The sequence below is a fragment of the Dermacentor andersoni genome, chromosome 3 (genome assembly GCF_023375885.2).
Source record: "Dermacentor andersoni chromosome 3, qqDerAnde1_hic_scaffold, whole genome shotgun sequence".
NCBI lineage: Eukaryota > Metazoa > Arthropoda > Arachnida > Ixodida > Ixodidae > Dermacentor > Dermacentor andersoni.
Genome location: NC_092816.1, coordinates 142,492,532 through 142,509,515, shown reverse-complemented (window position 1 = coordinate 142,509,515; position 16,984 = coordinate 142,492,532). Strand labels below are relative to the sequence as shown.

Here is a 16,984-nt window from a genome sequence, read left to right as displayed (position 1 = left end):
TGGGATAGGCTCGCAATATTTTAAGCGATTTTCTGAAGCCAGATTCCCCCCCCCCCCCCCAATGCATGTTTTCTTTCATTTGAATCATGACTGCTGAACCACAGGTTCATTATATTCTGGTCCAGCGTAGTGCGTGATAGATTAACAAAGATTTGTCATGCTTGCCGCCTTTTCTATAAGTAACTTTTTCTTTAAATAATTGCTGAATAATGTTCATGTCACGTCTAAATATTTATAATAGTAAGCCTGCCATAGGCAGCCACAAGACATATCAGGGGTCAAAATAATATAGCTTCTTGTATATGCAAATCATGTTTCATGACATATGCGTCTTACATAATTTTATCTCTTAATTGACGCCAGCTACGATCCAAAATTTCAAGCCCTACTTGTTTGCATTTCGTAATTGGCTCATTGAAGGTATGCATTCTATGTGGGGGAGCAATGAGTCAACGAACGCGAGCGCTCATGATCTTAGCCCCTCGTTTTTGAAACGTTTAGTGACCACGGACTCGGCTCCTTGTGGAAATGCCAGAAAAAATTCAGCATTGCTTGTTTGCAGTCATGTGAAGTGTGTGTGAGCCGTCCACATGTGTGTACCGTCTATATAAATGTCGGACATATAAGTAGATATGGCAGAGTTCTGTCCGTTTACCTTTTGGTGCCTCATGGGGCGTTGTGAATTCCACATAAACATTTAGGTCGCTATGTTTTTTCACAATTTCGTTTCAGCAGTGCTGAGTAATGAAATTGCGTCCCGTCTTGTATTCTGTACTACTGCTTCGATGCGGGTTGAGTTCGTCTCAGAAAAATTGCAACGTTAAAGCAAAAAGCCAGGAAGAAAAACTTTGTCCTTTTCACATCCCAGAGCACGGTTGAGGTGTCCACCGTTGTGTCGAACTGTCACCGTAGCCTTCTTGTTCCACTAACCGGTTTCATCTCCTCCTGGAGTCTTTTTTATGAAACCAAAGTCCGTGACAATTTAACAGAGAGTCTGATTTCTACAGGAAACTGCACATCCGTTGCTTTCAGAGCTGCTCATGATAGTAGGAGCCAATGCACTTATATCCGGTCACAGTTTGAGAGAATCGCCACATGTGCCAACAAATAGCATAGTGAAAGCAACAAAAGCACTGCAATTTACCCGCTTAATGACTATCGCTTTGGTGGTCAGTGCCATTGGATACAACAGTCAACAGCTTATTTCGTCAAGGCAGTTTCTGTTTCAGATTGAAGGGCTGTAGATGAAATTTCGTTTTGCTCCGGTTAGCTGATGAGTTGCGGTGCCTTGTAACTAAAACAACCCTTCACTTAGCTTCTCCAGTAACCCTGCATCATTCATTCCGCAGCGTGCCGCAAAGCCATGGCCATTGAGCTCTACACTTTCGAATGGAGCATTTCACCGACTCAAGTACAAATGCTGGCACGGCATATTGGACTCGACATCAAGCTTCATGTTCTCAATATCGACAAAAGCGAGAGTCAATCCGAGGAGTACAGAAAGGTGAAGGAGCACGTTACTATTTCTTGTTTTTCTTATCTGATTTATGTACTCGTTTATACTGCAGAGTCTATGGGAAAAGGCTTAGCGATTTTTATGACGTCATTTTTTCGTTACTTATAGGCAAAAGAGATGAAAACATTTCGCGCAGTTTTTGCATCTCAACGCATATTTTTTTTTATTTATCGGAAATTTATTTGTTGTCACAATAAGCCTTTTATTTATGTCATAGTCTAAAACATTCTAATGAGGGAAGGTTATAAATGGATGCGGTACATGCCGTGAGTGGGGTTATATGTCCCCAACTGCAAAACTGACGACCTAAAATTTTTTTTTTCTTGCCCTTAAGTACAACCGACAAATAATAGTATTTTTGCCAATGTGACGAATTAGTTTTTCATGAAAATCGCCAGCAATCCCATGTATGTCGACGTTTGAGTAATTGTTTTATCATAACTAGCAAAGCAGCCACTGTTTTCACATAGAAACATATGACTTTCGACAACACCATCGCGCCTAATCGTTATTGCTTTGGGAGAAGCACTACATGTTATCTTCAGGATGAAAACATAGAACTTTCCCTGCAGTATTATGCAAATGATTGCAGTCGGCCTTTAATAGCATCGCGAGAGTATCGCAATTCAAATTAAGGTTTATGTTTGACTTCGAGCAAGTATGAAGTGCAATGATAGGTGTACGGTGGTTGCATGAACGTGCTATTTCTTTGTAGTTGAACCCTCTCGGACTGGTGCCGACAATTGTGGAAGAAGACTTTGTTCTCACGGAAAGGTTCGAACGCTTCAAACATTCTTAATATCTGGCTCATTGATATATCTTAGCATTCTAAACTCTGTGCCGGACATATGTCGGGTTGAGAATAAAACTGGGGAATATAACCTGTTAAACCTTATGCCTGTAACAGAGTATGAAATACTCTGCGAAACCAGTATTGCAGTGTCGATTAACAATTCTTACTTCGCTAGGATACCGAAGGAACGCGTCATGCGCAATTTTTTACTATAATAAATGTTCAGAATATACAGGGTGTTTCAGCGAACACTTTCAATAATTTTTAAAGGTTGCTTGTGGCAGATAGCTGAATTCTAGGTTATGAGCCGGTCTAATCGAAGCGGCGGACTATACTTGCACAAAAAATTGAAATGCAAAATTGACGAATTAACAAGAATTCACTCATTAACTTTTTGCTAATTACCTTATGACTCATATTGCAATTTGCAAATTCTAGCAGTTGACCTCGCAAGGCGAATCCACTTGGAACGAATTCTCAGGACGACACCAGTTTCGAGACGTAAATTGACGAACTTTGTGGAGAAATGCACCAGAGTTCCAGTTACTTGTGTGCTTCAGTGCATGAAACGACGTTTCATTAACAAATTAACTGGAAAGCCAGTGCATTTCTCCGCAAGGGTCGGAAATGTATATCTCGAAAGTGGTGTCATCTTGAAAGTTCGTTCCAAGCGGATCCACCTGGCGAACTCTACGACTATAATTGGTAAATTGCAATGTGGGCCATAATGTAGTAGATTTTGCGTCTCAATTATTTGTGTAAGTGCTTTCCGCCGCTTCGAATAGGCCAGCTCATTTGGTAGAATACTGATATTTTTGAAAATCTTCGCTGAGACAGCCTGTGTATGGACAATCTGCTTAGCTGACGCAGATCTAATAAGGTTCTCGTTTTTTAGATCCGCACAGTAGTTAGGCACAGTATTTCCAATATCTTTTTATTCTCCATATCACACCTAAAAGGTATTCCAAATATATTCACGCATTTCTTTTGTGTTTTGTTGCTGGGCATATCAGTTTACGCAATAGGCTTATGTTACCAGCTTTCTAAGAAATATATTCATTATTTTCCCGTTGCTCGGCTAATCTGAAGCTCGGCCATCTGCCACTACCTGCTCAACAAGTACGCTCCTTACTCGGAACTTTATCCCAAGGATCTGAGGAGACGAGCACGTGTGGATGAAATCGTGGAGAAGATTGGCAGCTACGTGTACCCTAGGATTGCTTCCTTTTACGTGAGCACATGGAATCACTAATGCATCCATAAGAAATAACGCTCTTGCTTGAGTTTGGCAATGCGACTATGGTGGGCGAAAATAACTGCACAAGCTTGATGCTGCTATGGTAACACACGGGGCACTTTACTGGCATTACTGTAGTTAAGAAAGGCGGACAATTGCACGCAGTGCTAACAGACCAGTAATAGTGGTGAGTAAAAGATGGGATAAGGTATTGATTTAATAGCTGTACAATCATCGTCATCATCATTGTAAGAGGTTAATATCCTTTCAAAGCCCTTGAGCGGAATGATATCGCTGGAGAGGGCATTACTCTAGGCATGAAATGATTAAAAGCATTTCGAATGAAAGATGCAACAAAAAAATGCTATTTTATGACTATTCCGGAACTCTTAACGAAGCTTTCCCTCAAGTCTAAATGTTTTAAGGCAGTTTGTCGTGTGCGTATCATGGCCACGCACGCTTATATCGCCTTCCGTTTCTCTACCACGGGTGCGCTTTAAAACCACGGCGCTGCAATTTTGCTTTCCTTTCCTTCCTTCTTCTCCGCCCTTAAACTGGCTCTCTTAACTACTACACGCAGAGACAAAGCAACAGCGCGCGCATGCGATCCCATAGATGAGATGAATATATATATATATATCATGGCTCTCGTAGTATAGCCCTCTGGGCCGCTTCCTTTTTTTTTCTTTCGAAAGTAGTCCTATTAGGGTTATTAAAGTTACACGCAGGTATTTCGCCCTCGTCAGCAGCAGTTCTTGAGATAGTTATTCTGGCGGCTAGCTTCCCACGCTATGCGTGCCGCCCCCGCACCTGGTTAAGCTGTTCCTAGACGCTAGAGATATACTATGTCCGCGCAACCTTGAGCGATCGGAAAGCGCGTATCCCCCTCTTGGCCGGCGGAGAAGGGAGGCTTTGTTTCCGGCCGCAGAGCCCTCCACGTCTCAGTAAGGAACCTGGTGGTGGTCTCGTGCCGACGATGCCCTCTCGGTGAGCGCATATTCCCCCCTCATCTTTTAAGAGGTTCAATACTTACAAGCATTTGTCTCGCAAACCATATTTATTTCATGGGAATTTTCCACGTCTCAATAATTTCTCTCGTCGTATTCGAATGCTGATTGCCGTGCTATCGTTTGATAACGAAGCTTTCCGCTCAAGTCTAAATAAACCGACTATCGTGGACAACATCAGTCCCTTTAGACGTAAGTTTGAGGCTCGGAGCAGGAGCTATGGCACTTGAAAGTAACCTGGGGCCTGACGAACCAACCGACTGAGCTATCTTTCTGGGCAACATCCAATGGTCACGAGTTCAAATCACCTGTTATGTTCTTTTTTTTCCCCCTTTTTCTTTCTTTCTTTTCTCTCTTTTTAATGTGTTTTCCGTTATTTTATCACCGTACGGGAACCCTTCTAAAATAAAAAAAAGAACGATATATATCTTCAATTATGTATGGCCACACATGTGCAGGTCATAAATACCAGGTTCTCAAGCCGAGTGCCATCCGTGCGGTATACCCGAGCTCAGATTGGTCCACCTTGACTGATCAAATAGGGCACCACTGTAGGTTAAATGAGGCGTACAACTCCTGCGGGACCCGCCCTGGTTACTCAGTGGCTATGGTTTTAGACTGCTGAGCACGAGGTTGCGGGATCGGATCCCGGCCACGGCGGCGGCATTTCGATGGGGGCAAAATGCGAAAACACCCGTGTACATAGATTTTGGTGCACGTTAAAGAACCCCAGGTGGTCGAAATTTCCGGAGTCCTCCACTACGGCGTGCCTCATAATCATAAAGTGGTTTTGTCACGTAAAACCCCATAATTTAATTTTTAATTTAACTCCTGCGGGGTCGGTAGAGTATCCGCCTCCTCCCGTGCAAGAGGACCGTGATTCAAATCCCGGTGCCGCGCAATTCTCCACTGGGAAATTAAAAAAAAAAAACGTGTGTGGAGAAAATTGCACAAACAGGCCTGGAGTGCGGCCTGATCCCGGTGACCAGAACCGGTAACGCACTCTCTCACCAGAGCGGGATTGGCCACCCTGGTGCAGTACTTGACCACAACCTCCTATATGAACACAACAATCAAACCCCGGCCCTCAGTCCCCAGCAGCTGTGAAGCAACTGACCACGGCGGCGGTCAGACCTGCGACGCTGCAGAGGGTGCTAAGAATCCCTGGCTCCGGACAGGCCGCCATTGGAATATGAACCTGGCAACGTTTAACGCTAGAACGTTATCTAGTGAGGCGAGTCTAGCAGTGCTATTGGAGGAATTAGAGTGCAGTAAATGGGATATAATAGGGCTCAGTGAAGTTAGGAGGCCAAAAGAAGCATATACAGTGCTAAAAAGCGGGCACGTCCTGTGCTACCGGGGCTTAGCAGAGAGACGAGAACTAGGAGTCGGATTCCTGAATAATAAGAACATAGCTGGTAACATACAGGAATTCTATAGCATTAACGAGAGGGTGGCATGTCATGTTGTCAAATTTAATAAGAGGTACAAAATGAAGGTTGTAAAGGTCTACGCCCCTACATCTAGTCATGATGACCAGGAAGTCGAAAGCTTCTATGAAGACGTGGAATCGGCGATGGGTAAAGTCAAAACAAAATACACTATACTGATGGGCGACTTCAATGCCAGGGTAGGCAAGAAGCAGGCTGGAGACAAGTCACTGGGGGAATGGCATAGGCTCTAGGAATAGCAGGGGAGAGTTATTAGTAGAGTTTGCAGAACAGAATAATATGCGTATAATTAATACCTTTTTCCGCACGCGGGTTAGCCGAAAGTGGACGTGGAGGAGCCCGAATGGTGAGACTAGAAATGAAACCGGCTTCATACTCTGCGCGAACCCTGGCATCATACAATATGTACACCTGCTCGGCAAGGTGCACTGCAGTGACCATAGGACGGTAAGAACTCGAATTAGCCTTGACTTGAGGAGGGAATGGAAAAAAACTGGTACATCAGAAGCCAATCAATGAGTTAGCGGTAAGAGGGAAACTAGAGGAATTCCGGATCAAGCTACAGAACAGGTATTCGGCTTTAACCCAGGAAGAGGACCATAGTGTTAAAGCAATGAACGACAATCTTATGGAGTGCGCAATAGAAGTCGGTAGTAACGCCGTTAAACAGGAAACCAGTAAGCTATCGCAGGAGAAGAAAGATCTGATCAAGAAACGCCAATGTATGAATGCCTCTAACCCTACAGCTAGAATAGAACTGGCTGAACTTTCTAAGTTAATCAACAAGCGTAAGACAGCGGACATAAGGAACTATAATATGGATAGAATTGAACAGGCTCTCAGGAACGGAGGAAGCCTAAAAGCAGTGAAGAAGAAACTAGGAATAGGCAAGAATCAGATGTGTGCGTTAAGAGACAAAGCCGACAATATTGTTACTAATATGAATGAGATAGTTCAAGTGGCTGAAAAGTTTTATAGAGATTTATACAGTACCAGTAACACCCACGACGATAAGGTGAGAGAGAATAGGCTAGAGGAACTCGAAATCCCACAAGTAACGCCGGAAGAGGTAAAGAACGCCTTGGGAGCTATGCAAAGGGGGAAGGAAGCTGGGGAGGATCAGGTAACAGCAGATTTGTTGAAGGATGGTGGGCACACTGTCCTAGAAAGATTGGCCGCCCTATATACACAATGCCTCATGACCTCGAACGTACCGGAATCTTGGAAGAACGCTGACATAATCCTTATCCATAAGAAAGGGGACGCCAAAGACTTGAAAAATTATAGACTCATCAGCTTACTGTCCGTTGCCTACAAAGTATTTACTAAGGTAATCGCAAATAGAATCAGGAATACCTTAGATTTCTGTCAACCAAAAGACCAGGCAGGATTCCGTAAAGGCTACTCAACAATAGAGCATATTCAGACTATCAATCAGGTGATAGAGAAATGTGCGGAATATAACCAACCCTTATATATAGCCTTCATTGATTACGAAAAAGCATTTGATTCAGTCGAAACCTCAGCAGTCATGAAGGCACTACGGAATCAGGGTGTAGATGAGCCATATGTAAAGATACTGGAAGATATCTATAGCGGTTCCACAGCCACCGTAATCCTCCACAAAGAAAGCAACAAAATCCCAATAAAGAAAGGCGTCAGACAGGGAGATGCGATATCTCCAATGCTATTCACAGCATGTTTACAGGAGGTATTCAGAGACCTAGAGTGGGAAGAATTGGGGTTAAAAGTTGATGGAGAATACCTTAGCAACTTGCGTTTCGCTGATGATATTGCCTTGCTTAGTAACTCAGGAGACCAATTGCAATGCATGCTTACTGACCTGGAGAGGCAAAGCAGAAGGGTGGGTCTGAAAATTAATCTACAGAAAACTAAAGTAATGTTTAACAGTCTCGGGAGAGAACAGCAGTTTACGGTAGGTAGCGAGGCACTGGAAGTGGTGAGGGAATACCTCTACTTAGGGCAGGTAGTGACCACGGATCCGGATGATGAGGCTGAAATAACCAGAAGAATAAGAATGGGCTGGGGGCGTTTGGCAGGCATTCTCAAATCGTGAACAGCAGGTTGCCACTATCCCTCAAGAGAAAAATGTATAACAGCTTTGTCTTACGAGTACTCACGTATGGGGCAGAAACCTGGAAGCTTACGAAAAGGGTTCTGCTGAAATTGAGGACGACGCAACGAGCTATGGAAAGAAGAATGATAGGTGTAACGTTAAGGGATAAGAAAAGAGCAGATTGGGTGAGGGAACAAATGCGGGTAAATGACATCTTAGTTGAAATCAAGAAAAAGAAATGGGCATGGGCCGGACATGTAATGAGGAGGGAAGTTAACCGATGGTCATTAAGGGTTACGGACTGGATTCCAAGGGAAGGGAAGCGTAGTAGGGGTCGGCAGAAAGTTAAGTGGGCGGATGACATTAAGACGTTTGCAGGGACAACATGGCCACCATTAGTACATGACCGGGGTAGTTGGAGAAGTATGGGAGAGGCATTTGCCCTGCAGTGAGCGTAACTAGGCTGATGATGATGATGATGATTCCGGACAGATTGAATAGCTTATATTTTATTACAACTGGCTCTCTAGATTTTCGTAAAATAGCTTATATTTTCGTATCCTTTTTGCTGAATTTTGTGATGGTGCTTTATTTGCTCTCCGCTCCTAAGGTGCAGAACGCCTGCTTTAAAAATCTTAAAAAGCCAACAGCTGAACTACTCCAGCACTTAGAAGAGGAAGTCATCGTGACACTCGAACGTCTCGTCGGTGAAAGCAAGTTTGCAGTGGGAGTTTCCGTAACGCTGGCTGACCTGTGCCTGGCCGCTCACATTGCCAGCATCGTCCCGGTAAGACACAAAACCTCACACACGAAATCATGTAGAATTTCTTTGGTGCTTGCGAGAGATTTGTGAGGAGTCAGTAATGAACTTCCAAGTACCATTCTAGCTTACTTTGCTTTTTTTAGCACTTATGCGTCACTTATATAAAAATTATATTTGTTTTGATTTTCGCACTTGGTTTTATTTCTTCGGACATTGTCGTAGCATCCTCAACGCTATTTGAAGTCGCCAGTTTCCAATAAAAAGAACGCAGGAAACTGGCACTTTCAGTTGTTATAAATTTCTGCGCCATGTATATTGGATGGCGTGCTTTCTTTTGTTTTCCTGTTTTTAGCAGGTGCAGTTTTCAAGCGAGATACATTATGGTATCATTATTGTATATATATATATATATATATATATATATATATATATATATTTCGTAGCAAATGTTGCTCTCTCAAAGCAGTAAATTGTAATGTATACGCGCTAAATTGCACAAGATGGCTCAGACATAGCGCCCCTGATTTTTTTTACTTGGACATGCACTAACAAAGACGCATCTTTGTGCCTAATTTAAGAAATGACTTCAAGAAAGGGATAATAAAATTTTGCTCGAATAATTCGACAGTCGCACTGATAGAATACGTTAATAATCGCGGAATATGTCGCGGAACGTACATAACACACAGAAAAAAAGAAAACAATCATCATCATTAGCAACAACGCCAGCCTATCATTATGTCCACTGCAGGACGAAGGCCTCTGTTTGCGATCACCAATTACCCTTGTATTGCGATAGCTGATTCCAACTTGCGCCTGCAAATTTTCTAAGTTCATAACCCTACCTAGTTTTCTACCGTCCTCGACTGCACTTCCCTTTCTTTGGAACCGATTCTGCAAATCTATTTCTTCACCGTTTACCTACACTACGCCTTACGTAACTTGCCCATCTCCATCTTTATTGCGTTGTCAATTATGTGGACACTCCAGACGCATTTTTACCGTCGCCGTCACCGTGAAGTTCCGTATGAAGTTCAAGGGCCATAACATCGTACTCGCGCGCCGCATGCTAAATGCGTGAGTGAAAGCGTGCGAGGGTGAGCCAACGACGATGGCCCAATCTCGCGCTCGCGGAAGGAGCGCGCCGTCTTCCGTCGCGCGCAGAGCAACCGGGGGAAGGGAAGGGCATGTTATACTTCGGTGAAGGCTTCGTATGGCGCGCTCGCTTGGGCCCTATTTTGAAAGCGACCTGCAATGCAGACAGGGTACGTCGAGTGCTGGTAGCTTCGTGTACGCTGTGTTCTCGCCACTTAGTTCGCGTTGAAGCGAGAGGCAGCACGAAGGTGAATTCACTCGCTTCTGCTTCCGCATTTTCTCACTGGATGGTTTTGACATTGAGAGTGGGCGGTCATCGAGTGAGATGTGTCCATGGTAGCTTGTGCGCACGTGACCCTATGCATGTTAATTTACTTAGCAAGTGCATGTGTGCAAGTTCATACGGGCGGCAAATCTGCTACCTTTACTTCGTATAGCTGTGTACAATGTGGTATCGCAATCGATGCTTCGAAATTCGAGCGAAACTGTTACTTATTTTCTTTTAACTTCGAATTTAATATCGGCTATCCCCGTTTCCTCTCTGATCCACACTGCTTTCTTCCTGTCTCTTAACGTTAGGCCTAACATTTTTCATTGCAGCGCTCTATGGGTAGTCATTTACTTGTTTTCGAAACGACAGTGGTAACCTCCTAGTAAGGCTTCTGAACAGGTAGCACCAGTAGCACCAGTAGGATGCATTATTTGTACACTTTTTTTTTCAACGACAGTGGTAACCTCCCAGTCAGGCGATAACGACTCAAATCCATGTTTATTCTTCTGTATATTTCCTTCTCATGGTCACGGTCCCCTATGAGTATATAACGTAGATTAACGTACTCCTGTGCAGAGTCTAGAAGCTGACTGGCGATCTTGAATTCGTCTTCCCTTGCCAGGCTATTGACATTGTCTTGGTGTTCTGCATATTAATCTTCAACCCCATTTTAAAACAAATACCAATAATTAGGGCGACCATCCCGCTCATTTGTTGGGGTGTTACATTTATGAACTATAAAAAAATTCAGATTTTTTTAGGTTAACATAATTCGCGATAAAAGTTCACCACCTCATTTACGATAATGCACTTGCTCATCACATAGCGATGCTATCGGTTCCGTCGGCTTTGATGATATTGGAGAGCTTACGAAGATTTACTGGCCAGCTGCGTAGTCCTAACCATCAGGCTAAGATAAATTTGCATCTAAATAGGCGGCCATCATTTGCCTTGGTTACGAGAGCCACTGCCTAATACTTCCAGGCTAGCTTACGTATTCTTGAACAAGAACGTTAACAATAAGAAAACCCAATGGAGTGACAGTCGTCGCTGTGCCTCTGATAGGAGAGAACCGCATGTGTCCTGTGTAGGTGGTCACCTTTGATCTCATCGGCAAAGAGTTTGTCGTTTTTCCTACGTTCGTTCACATTTTACTCCAAGAGCAGCTGATTCCTCGAGACTTGATTAGCCTTGTCCTGCATGCTACCCATTTAATCTGGTATGCAGACGACGGCTTTTGTTCTAATCGACGTTATTTTGTCCTCCATAGGTTGCCCTGTCATCCTCAGCTCCATCATTCTCATAGGCTAAGAAAAATGAAACTGTTCCTATAACGGTTAGTACCAGGATTCGAACCCACATCAATTAAGGGCAGTGTTCACTTCGGAATTAGATGCTGTATTCACTGAGCTATCAGGCGGTCTTTTAGTCTTTGGTATTTATTACAGGCCAAAATTATTCTCGGGCGAAAAAAATAAACGTGCTGATGAGTCTCGTCCACTGCACCGTGATGCAGATATATATACAGAATAACATAGGGTTCATAATCATTGTTGAAACATGCTGCTCTGGCAAAGGTCAATGTTTGCAAAAAACACAAAAATTGAGGTAAGGGCAAACCAATTACTACAAAATTTGATTTGCTCATAGAGATCTTTGAGTTGGGTGATGAATTGAATGAAATGAGTTTCTGGTGAAACTATAGGTTGGACTTTTAAATCCAACGTGCTGAGTCACACACGCGCGACACGTTACAATGAGGAAAAACATCAGGTGGCACATCATCAGAACTTTCTGGTACTAGATATCGTACGAAAGAAAGATATAGATCAAATCACTTTTTCAGTTTTCTCTGAAGCACACCCCAAAAATTGGATGCCTTCTGAGAAGCTTATCAATCAATGTTTATCAATCACTTGCTTATCAATCAAAAGCTTACCAATCAATTACCTCCCACAAGCGAGAAGTAATGGTCAGCGCTAAAGTGTCTCTTACACGTAGCCAAGTCGTCACAGGCAAGGCTTAAGAATGTAATTTATGAATGAATAGATCACTTAGAGCAGTGTTTTTTTAAGTAACACAGGGTGTGAGAGTAGAAGTTATACTTTAGCGGACGGGGATGATATTAGCTGCTTAATATTGACGTTATCGTTCACAAGGAGGTGTTTGTTGGTGCGCCATTGTTCGTCGTCATGCTTGAAAACATCGCGCTAGGCCCCAAAGAGGCATATATAATAATTATGAGCCACAGACATGGGTACCAAGAGAAAGTAAACGCAGTCGAGGACCGCAGAAGACTAGGTGGAGCGATCAAATGAGGAGATTTGCTGGCGCTAGTTGGAATCGGTTGGCGCAGGACAGGGGTAATTGGAAATCGCAGGTAGAGGCCTTCGTCCTGCAGTGGACATAAAACAGGATGATGATGATGATGATGATGATGATGATGATAATGATGATGATGATGACAAACGTGCCACGTAGCTATAACAGACGATGCCTACAGAATCGGGCGGTTCGTGGAAAACACCATCGAAGACGTTGCCGATGTCTATGCCAAAAACGACGTCGCAATTACATTGCCACATTTTTTCTTCATTTCTTTATACAATAGACCGCATTATTCACAGGCGCCAATACTCCATATAGCATCATCGCATACAGAAAGAAATACAAATGCGTTCAAACCTCGTATGTGGCACTGTGAAATTTCGTTTGTGATATCAGTTGTAGCAGAATATTTCGCATGATCGTTGATTCTTTCTCGGCCAGACTTTTCAAACCACTCCTCGAGCCTGGAAATTGACACTTGAATACAGCAGATGCCTCATTACCAGGAATCAACTATTGATTTACAGAAATGCTGCGTTTCGGAAACAATGCAAAAAAAAACGTGTTTAAATATGACCCGAAATACCATGCTGCCGATATGTAGGGCAAGTAGGTGTTTGGACCCTGCTGCACTGTAAGGTGAAAACCAAAAATATGATGGTTTTACTAATATTTTCGAAGCGTATTGCGCTGTATACAAGGTAGCCTGACTATTATAACAAATAAATAAAAATATTGCCACTCAGCAGCAAGGTTTCCTGAATAAGATATTTTCCTGTATTACTATGCTGGGCCGCCTCGAAAAAGGTTAATTAACATAAGCCTTTTGCAAAAAGCTACGAACATCGCATTCCAGAAGCAGCACGTTCAAACTATATAAAACATGCCTGTGTCGACATAGTTTGCGTGAAAATGCGGAAATCTGGTCATTTATTTTCAAGTTCACAGTGCACGTTTTTAAATCATGCAGGAATGATTTTCCGTACATGAGAATAAATGGAAAGTCAAAAGTTATCTAAGGAATTATTTCTGTAATATAACAGTATTTATAATTATTCCATCAATATTGTTTACTTGATTTTACTTATTCTCAATTTTTATCTTAACTTAGTGCACTTGCATTAGATCGCAGCTCCCTCGCGCGAAGACGCGAACTCTATCAACCCTGAATATCGTCCATTACCCCGCAATGGGATAGCGCAAGTATTTGAGGAAACGACGCAAACAAAATCGAGATAATGTTCGTCAGTGCGGTAGAATTACTCTGTTGCGCTAACTGAGTTCAGACTCAAAGAAATGACTGAAGTCTGCTGTTGTTAATATTTTGATCATATAAACAACATCGCTAATTTAACCTTAGACAAAATAGTGAAATATTTAATCTAAAGAGCAGTTATCGCTCTTAAGCTTTCCTGGTCTTATTTGTTTGTTTTCTCTGGCTTATGTTTCCTTGGGGCAATGAAAGCCCACTTCGCCGAAATGACTTTGCTTATATGTCTAAAACGATGTGATGCTAGAATACTGTTATCTGCTTCTGAGGAAATGTCAAGATATCAAATTACTAATCAGCACGGGGGACTCAATCAGCACTCCTCTAATTACCTAAAGTTTGCCTTCAGACTGTATATCCGATGAAGTAATTTAAGCCACGCCAAGTGCAACTAATACTGGTAGTGATGAAAACATTAGTAACCTTACTTTACGGAGTTTCTCTGAAAGGAAAGAAAACCTGTACACCTTATTAGAGGCCACAAGTAGCACTGATTGATTCGTTTCTTTTCATTCTTGCTATCAAATGCAACGAAACAGAGCAAGCAAAGGGCAGTGATGGCACATGCACACAGATAGACATAAATTCACATCTAACACAGAAAAAAGCACATGTACAGCGTGGACCCGACAACAATAGAGTTGAAATAGGTTCAGATGAATAATCAACCACTAGGGCCAGTACAAAGATTAGACTTGCAAAGCATATTAGCGTAGTAAGCGATCCCTGCGGCCTAGAATGCGCTTACTGCGTCATCAGTAACATGTTTACGTTCACGGAAACAGTCAAACAGTGATCAAATAACTGGTAAAATGTTATAAGCGCTGGCGGCTTCTGAGCAGCCTCTGCAGATGGCTGCCCTTCCTGTTTTCTTTGTCACCATGTAGGAGCTTGCCGCCATGTTCACATGGTGCAATGTTATTTTCAGAATGCTTCCACCTTTATCTTCTCTTAATAATGTATTTACCATTAAAAAAGGCATCCGTTGAGAACTGTCTGATATTATTGTTTGGTTGTACTATACTTTAATAGAAAGCTAAAAACTTTGCTGTTCAATTTTATAAATTTCAGACACATGCCGCAGCTGAATAATTATTTCGCGAAATCGAGATGGGGCGTGGGCATCTCGTTCATCTCTGTTTGCGCCGCGCCACATTCAAAATAATTGTTATAGAATTAAAGCCTAATGAACGGGGGAATTCCTAATTATATTAGGCTGATAAAAGATGGCTGTCTTCTAAACGTTCCGAACGGTTCGCACTTCATTTTCCTGCACTACCTAAAAGTTTTAATGCTGGCGTTCACTAGCGACGTCAGCTACAGAGAATGATCCTGCCTATGAGGAAGTGCCTATATCTGATAGGAGCCCCTAATATTAAACAACACATCCGATTCTGCTGGGCTCGTGGTTAAAAATCCCCACGCTATGCAGAACTCCACGAAAGGGTGCTTATAATATTGCCAACATTTCTATACATCTAGTTGGCAGTAGAAGTAACTTGACAACAGGGAAATAAACAAGCAGAACAAGCTGCCGAAAAGTTCACCTTGCTTCAGGCTAGTTTCGCGAGCTTCAGTGATTCAATATAATGTACCACGCTCTGATCTAATTATAAAACTCACTGCCCCTAACTCCATCCATACAATCATTCGAGGACGCAGCAGAATCGCGAAAGCAGCGCAGTTCCTGGACAGAACGAGAGAAAACGCATTTATTTCTAAAGAGGTGGGGCAACTTCCTCGACAAAGATAGTAAGCTGCTTCAAGATGTTAAAGCACAAACGTTCAACTGTCAATTATTAGCAACGTGAGTAAGCTTTTGCACGTTAACTACAATATTGGCGTGTAACTGTCCTCTTCGGAAATCTTCACTAATATGTGTGTTAAGTGTCAGCAATATAACACTACTTGGGAGTAACTTCATCGGGCGTTGGCTTTGTCAATGCTTTATTAATTCCTGACAAGAAATGAATGGACTCTACAGTGCCGTTTGCTGTACTGCCCTTCCTTCTCCGACCTCATACACCACTTAGTGGTAGTTTTTTGTCCTTCCCGTAATCGCCAAAATAAAATATTACCGCTGAACCTAAATATTTGTTCCCTCATTATTGTTTAAAATGACGACTGGATACGTCTATCATATTAGGCCGTAAGCTTGTTCTAAGAACCAAGAAATAGCTAACGACTTACAAATAGTTGAGACAAACTGCATTCGCTTTTGACTATAGCACCGCCAATGTGAGAGCACTACGTCAAGCAGTATTGCGTTTGGAGATACAATAATTTTTCAAGCCGTTCATTTTTTTCATATTGCCACGACAATGTCATCACGAAGGCAGCTTGGTAGTCAAGAAAAATACGCGGCATAATTCTGTACGCTCACGCAATCAACAAATCTTTAGTGCGCGCATACTCAGCCTCGGTGCACGTATTTTCTAGTGTTACTTTTACAGGAGCGAGAAGTTTCCAAGGCTGACCACCTACTACGAGACTGTCAGAGCGGCGCTGCCGTATTTCGACGAGATCTGCCAGCCGGGAATCGACCTTCGCAACAAAATGTGGGAAATGGCAAAGTGAATGCTTGGTTTCGTAACAGTTGCCTGAACCTACTAAGAAACGACAGAAAAATATATGTTTGTATCGCAGCTGCATGTGTTCAAATTGACTTAGATTGTTCGCCTTATTGGAAATAAAGGACTATGTGTGCATATGTAAAGTCTATGTACAATTTTGCAGTCAAGATCCCTCTGTAAATCCACAGAAATTGCTGCCGTAGAAAGATAAATTGCGTTCCATTGTTCTGGTGCAATTTCATACTCGTATAAGTATTTCCGAATATTGTCACAGTTGTCACGTTATTTTTACAGACGTTGGAAAAGGTGAAGTGCAGTTGGCCTGCGTTCAACCGTGATTATGCGTTTCTGCCATGTCGAAGTTTGTAGACAGTCAAGGCGCAAATATAGTCCACTGTTCGAAACGTCAGTGGCCGGCGATTCGGATACGTGACCCCGGAGATGCCAGGATCGACGAAACTTTGCCCCTTGTATAGTACGGCGCGTTGAAGGCAGTCCGCAGCAGTTCGGCGATTAGCTGTGGTATGCGGTCAGCAGCCGGCCAACCCAGATACCTCAAGCGGGCGACGCCAGGACTCGTGAAAATTTGCAACCTCTATAGAC

At 42.8% G+C, this 16,984-nt stretch overlaps 1 protein-coding gene across 2 annotated transcripts; it reads left to right on the top strand.

Moving 5' to 3' along the window:
* Positions 1–1,179: 1,179 nt before the first annotated feature.
* LOC126525309 (glutathione S-transferase 1-like) lies at positions 1,180–16,516 on the top strand. Of its 2 annotated transcripts, none has more exons than XM_055067461.2 (5): positions 1,180–1,504; positions 2,232–2,290; positions 3,399–3,540; positions 8,692–8,868; positions 16,262–16,516. In XM_055067461.2, the coding sequence occupies exons 1-5, from the start codon at positions 1,364–1,366 to the stop codon at positions 16,499–16,501; spliced, it is 759 nt and encodes a 252-aa protein (XP_054923436.2). In that variant the 5' UTR covers positions 1,180–1,363; the 3' UTR covers positions 16,502–16,516. The 2 variants fall into 2 exon arrangements, with proteins under 2 accessions (XP_054923436.2, XP_050029282.2); XM_050173325.3 differs by having other exon boundaries at positions 16,248–16,516.
* Positions 16,517–16,984: the final 468 nt, after the last annotated feature.

Excerpts from the sequence above, each read along its gene's own strand:
- LOC126525309 (XM_055067461.2), top strand. The coding sequence starts at position 1,364 with ATGGCCATTGAGCTCTACACTTTCGAATGGAGCATTTCACCGACTCAA. Across the intron at positions 1,505-2,231 it reads AATCCGAGGAGTACAGAAAG|TTGAACCCTCTCGGACTGGT; the intron begins GTGAAGGAGCAC and ends ATTTCTTTGTAG. Across the intron at positions 3,541-8,691 it reads CTAGGATTGCTTCCTTTTAC|GTGCAGAACGCCTGCTTTAA; the intron begins GTGAGCACATGG and ends TCCGCTCCTAAG.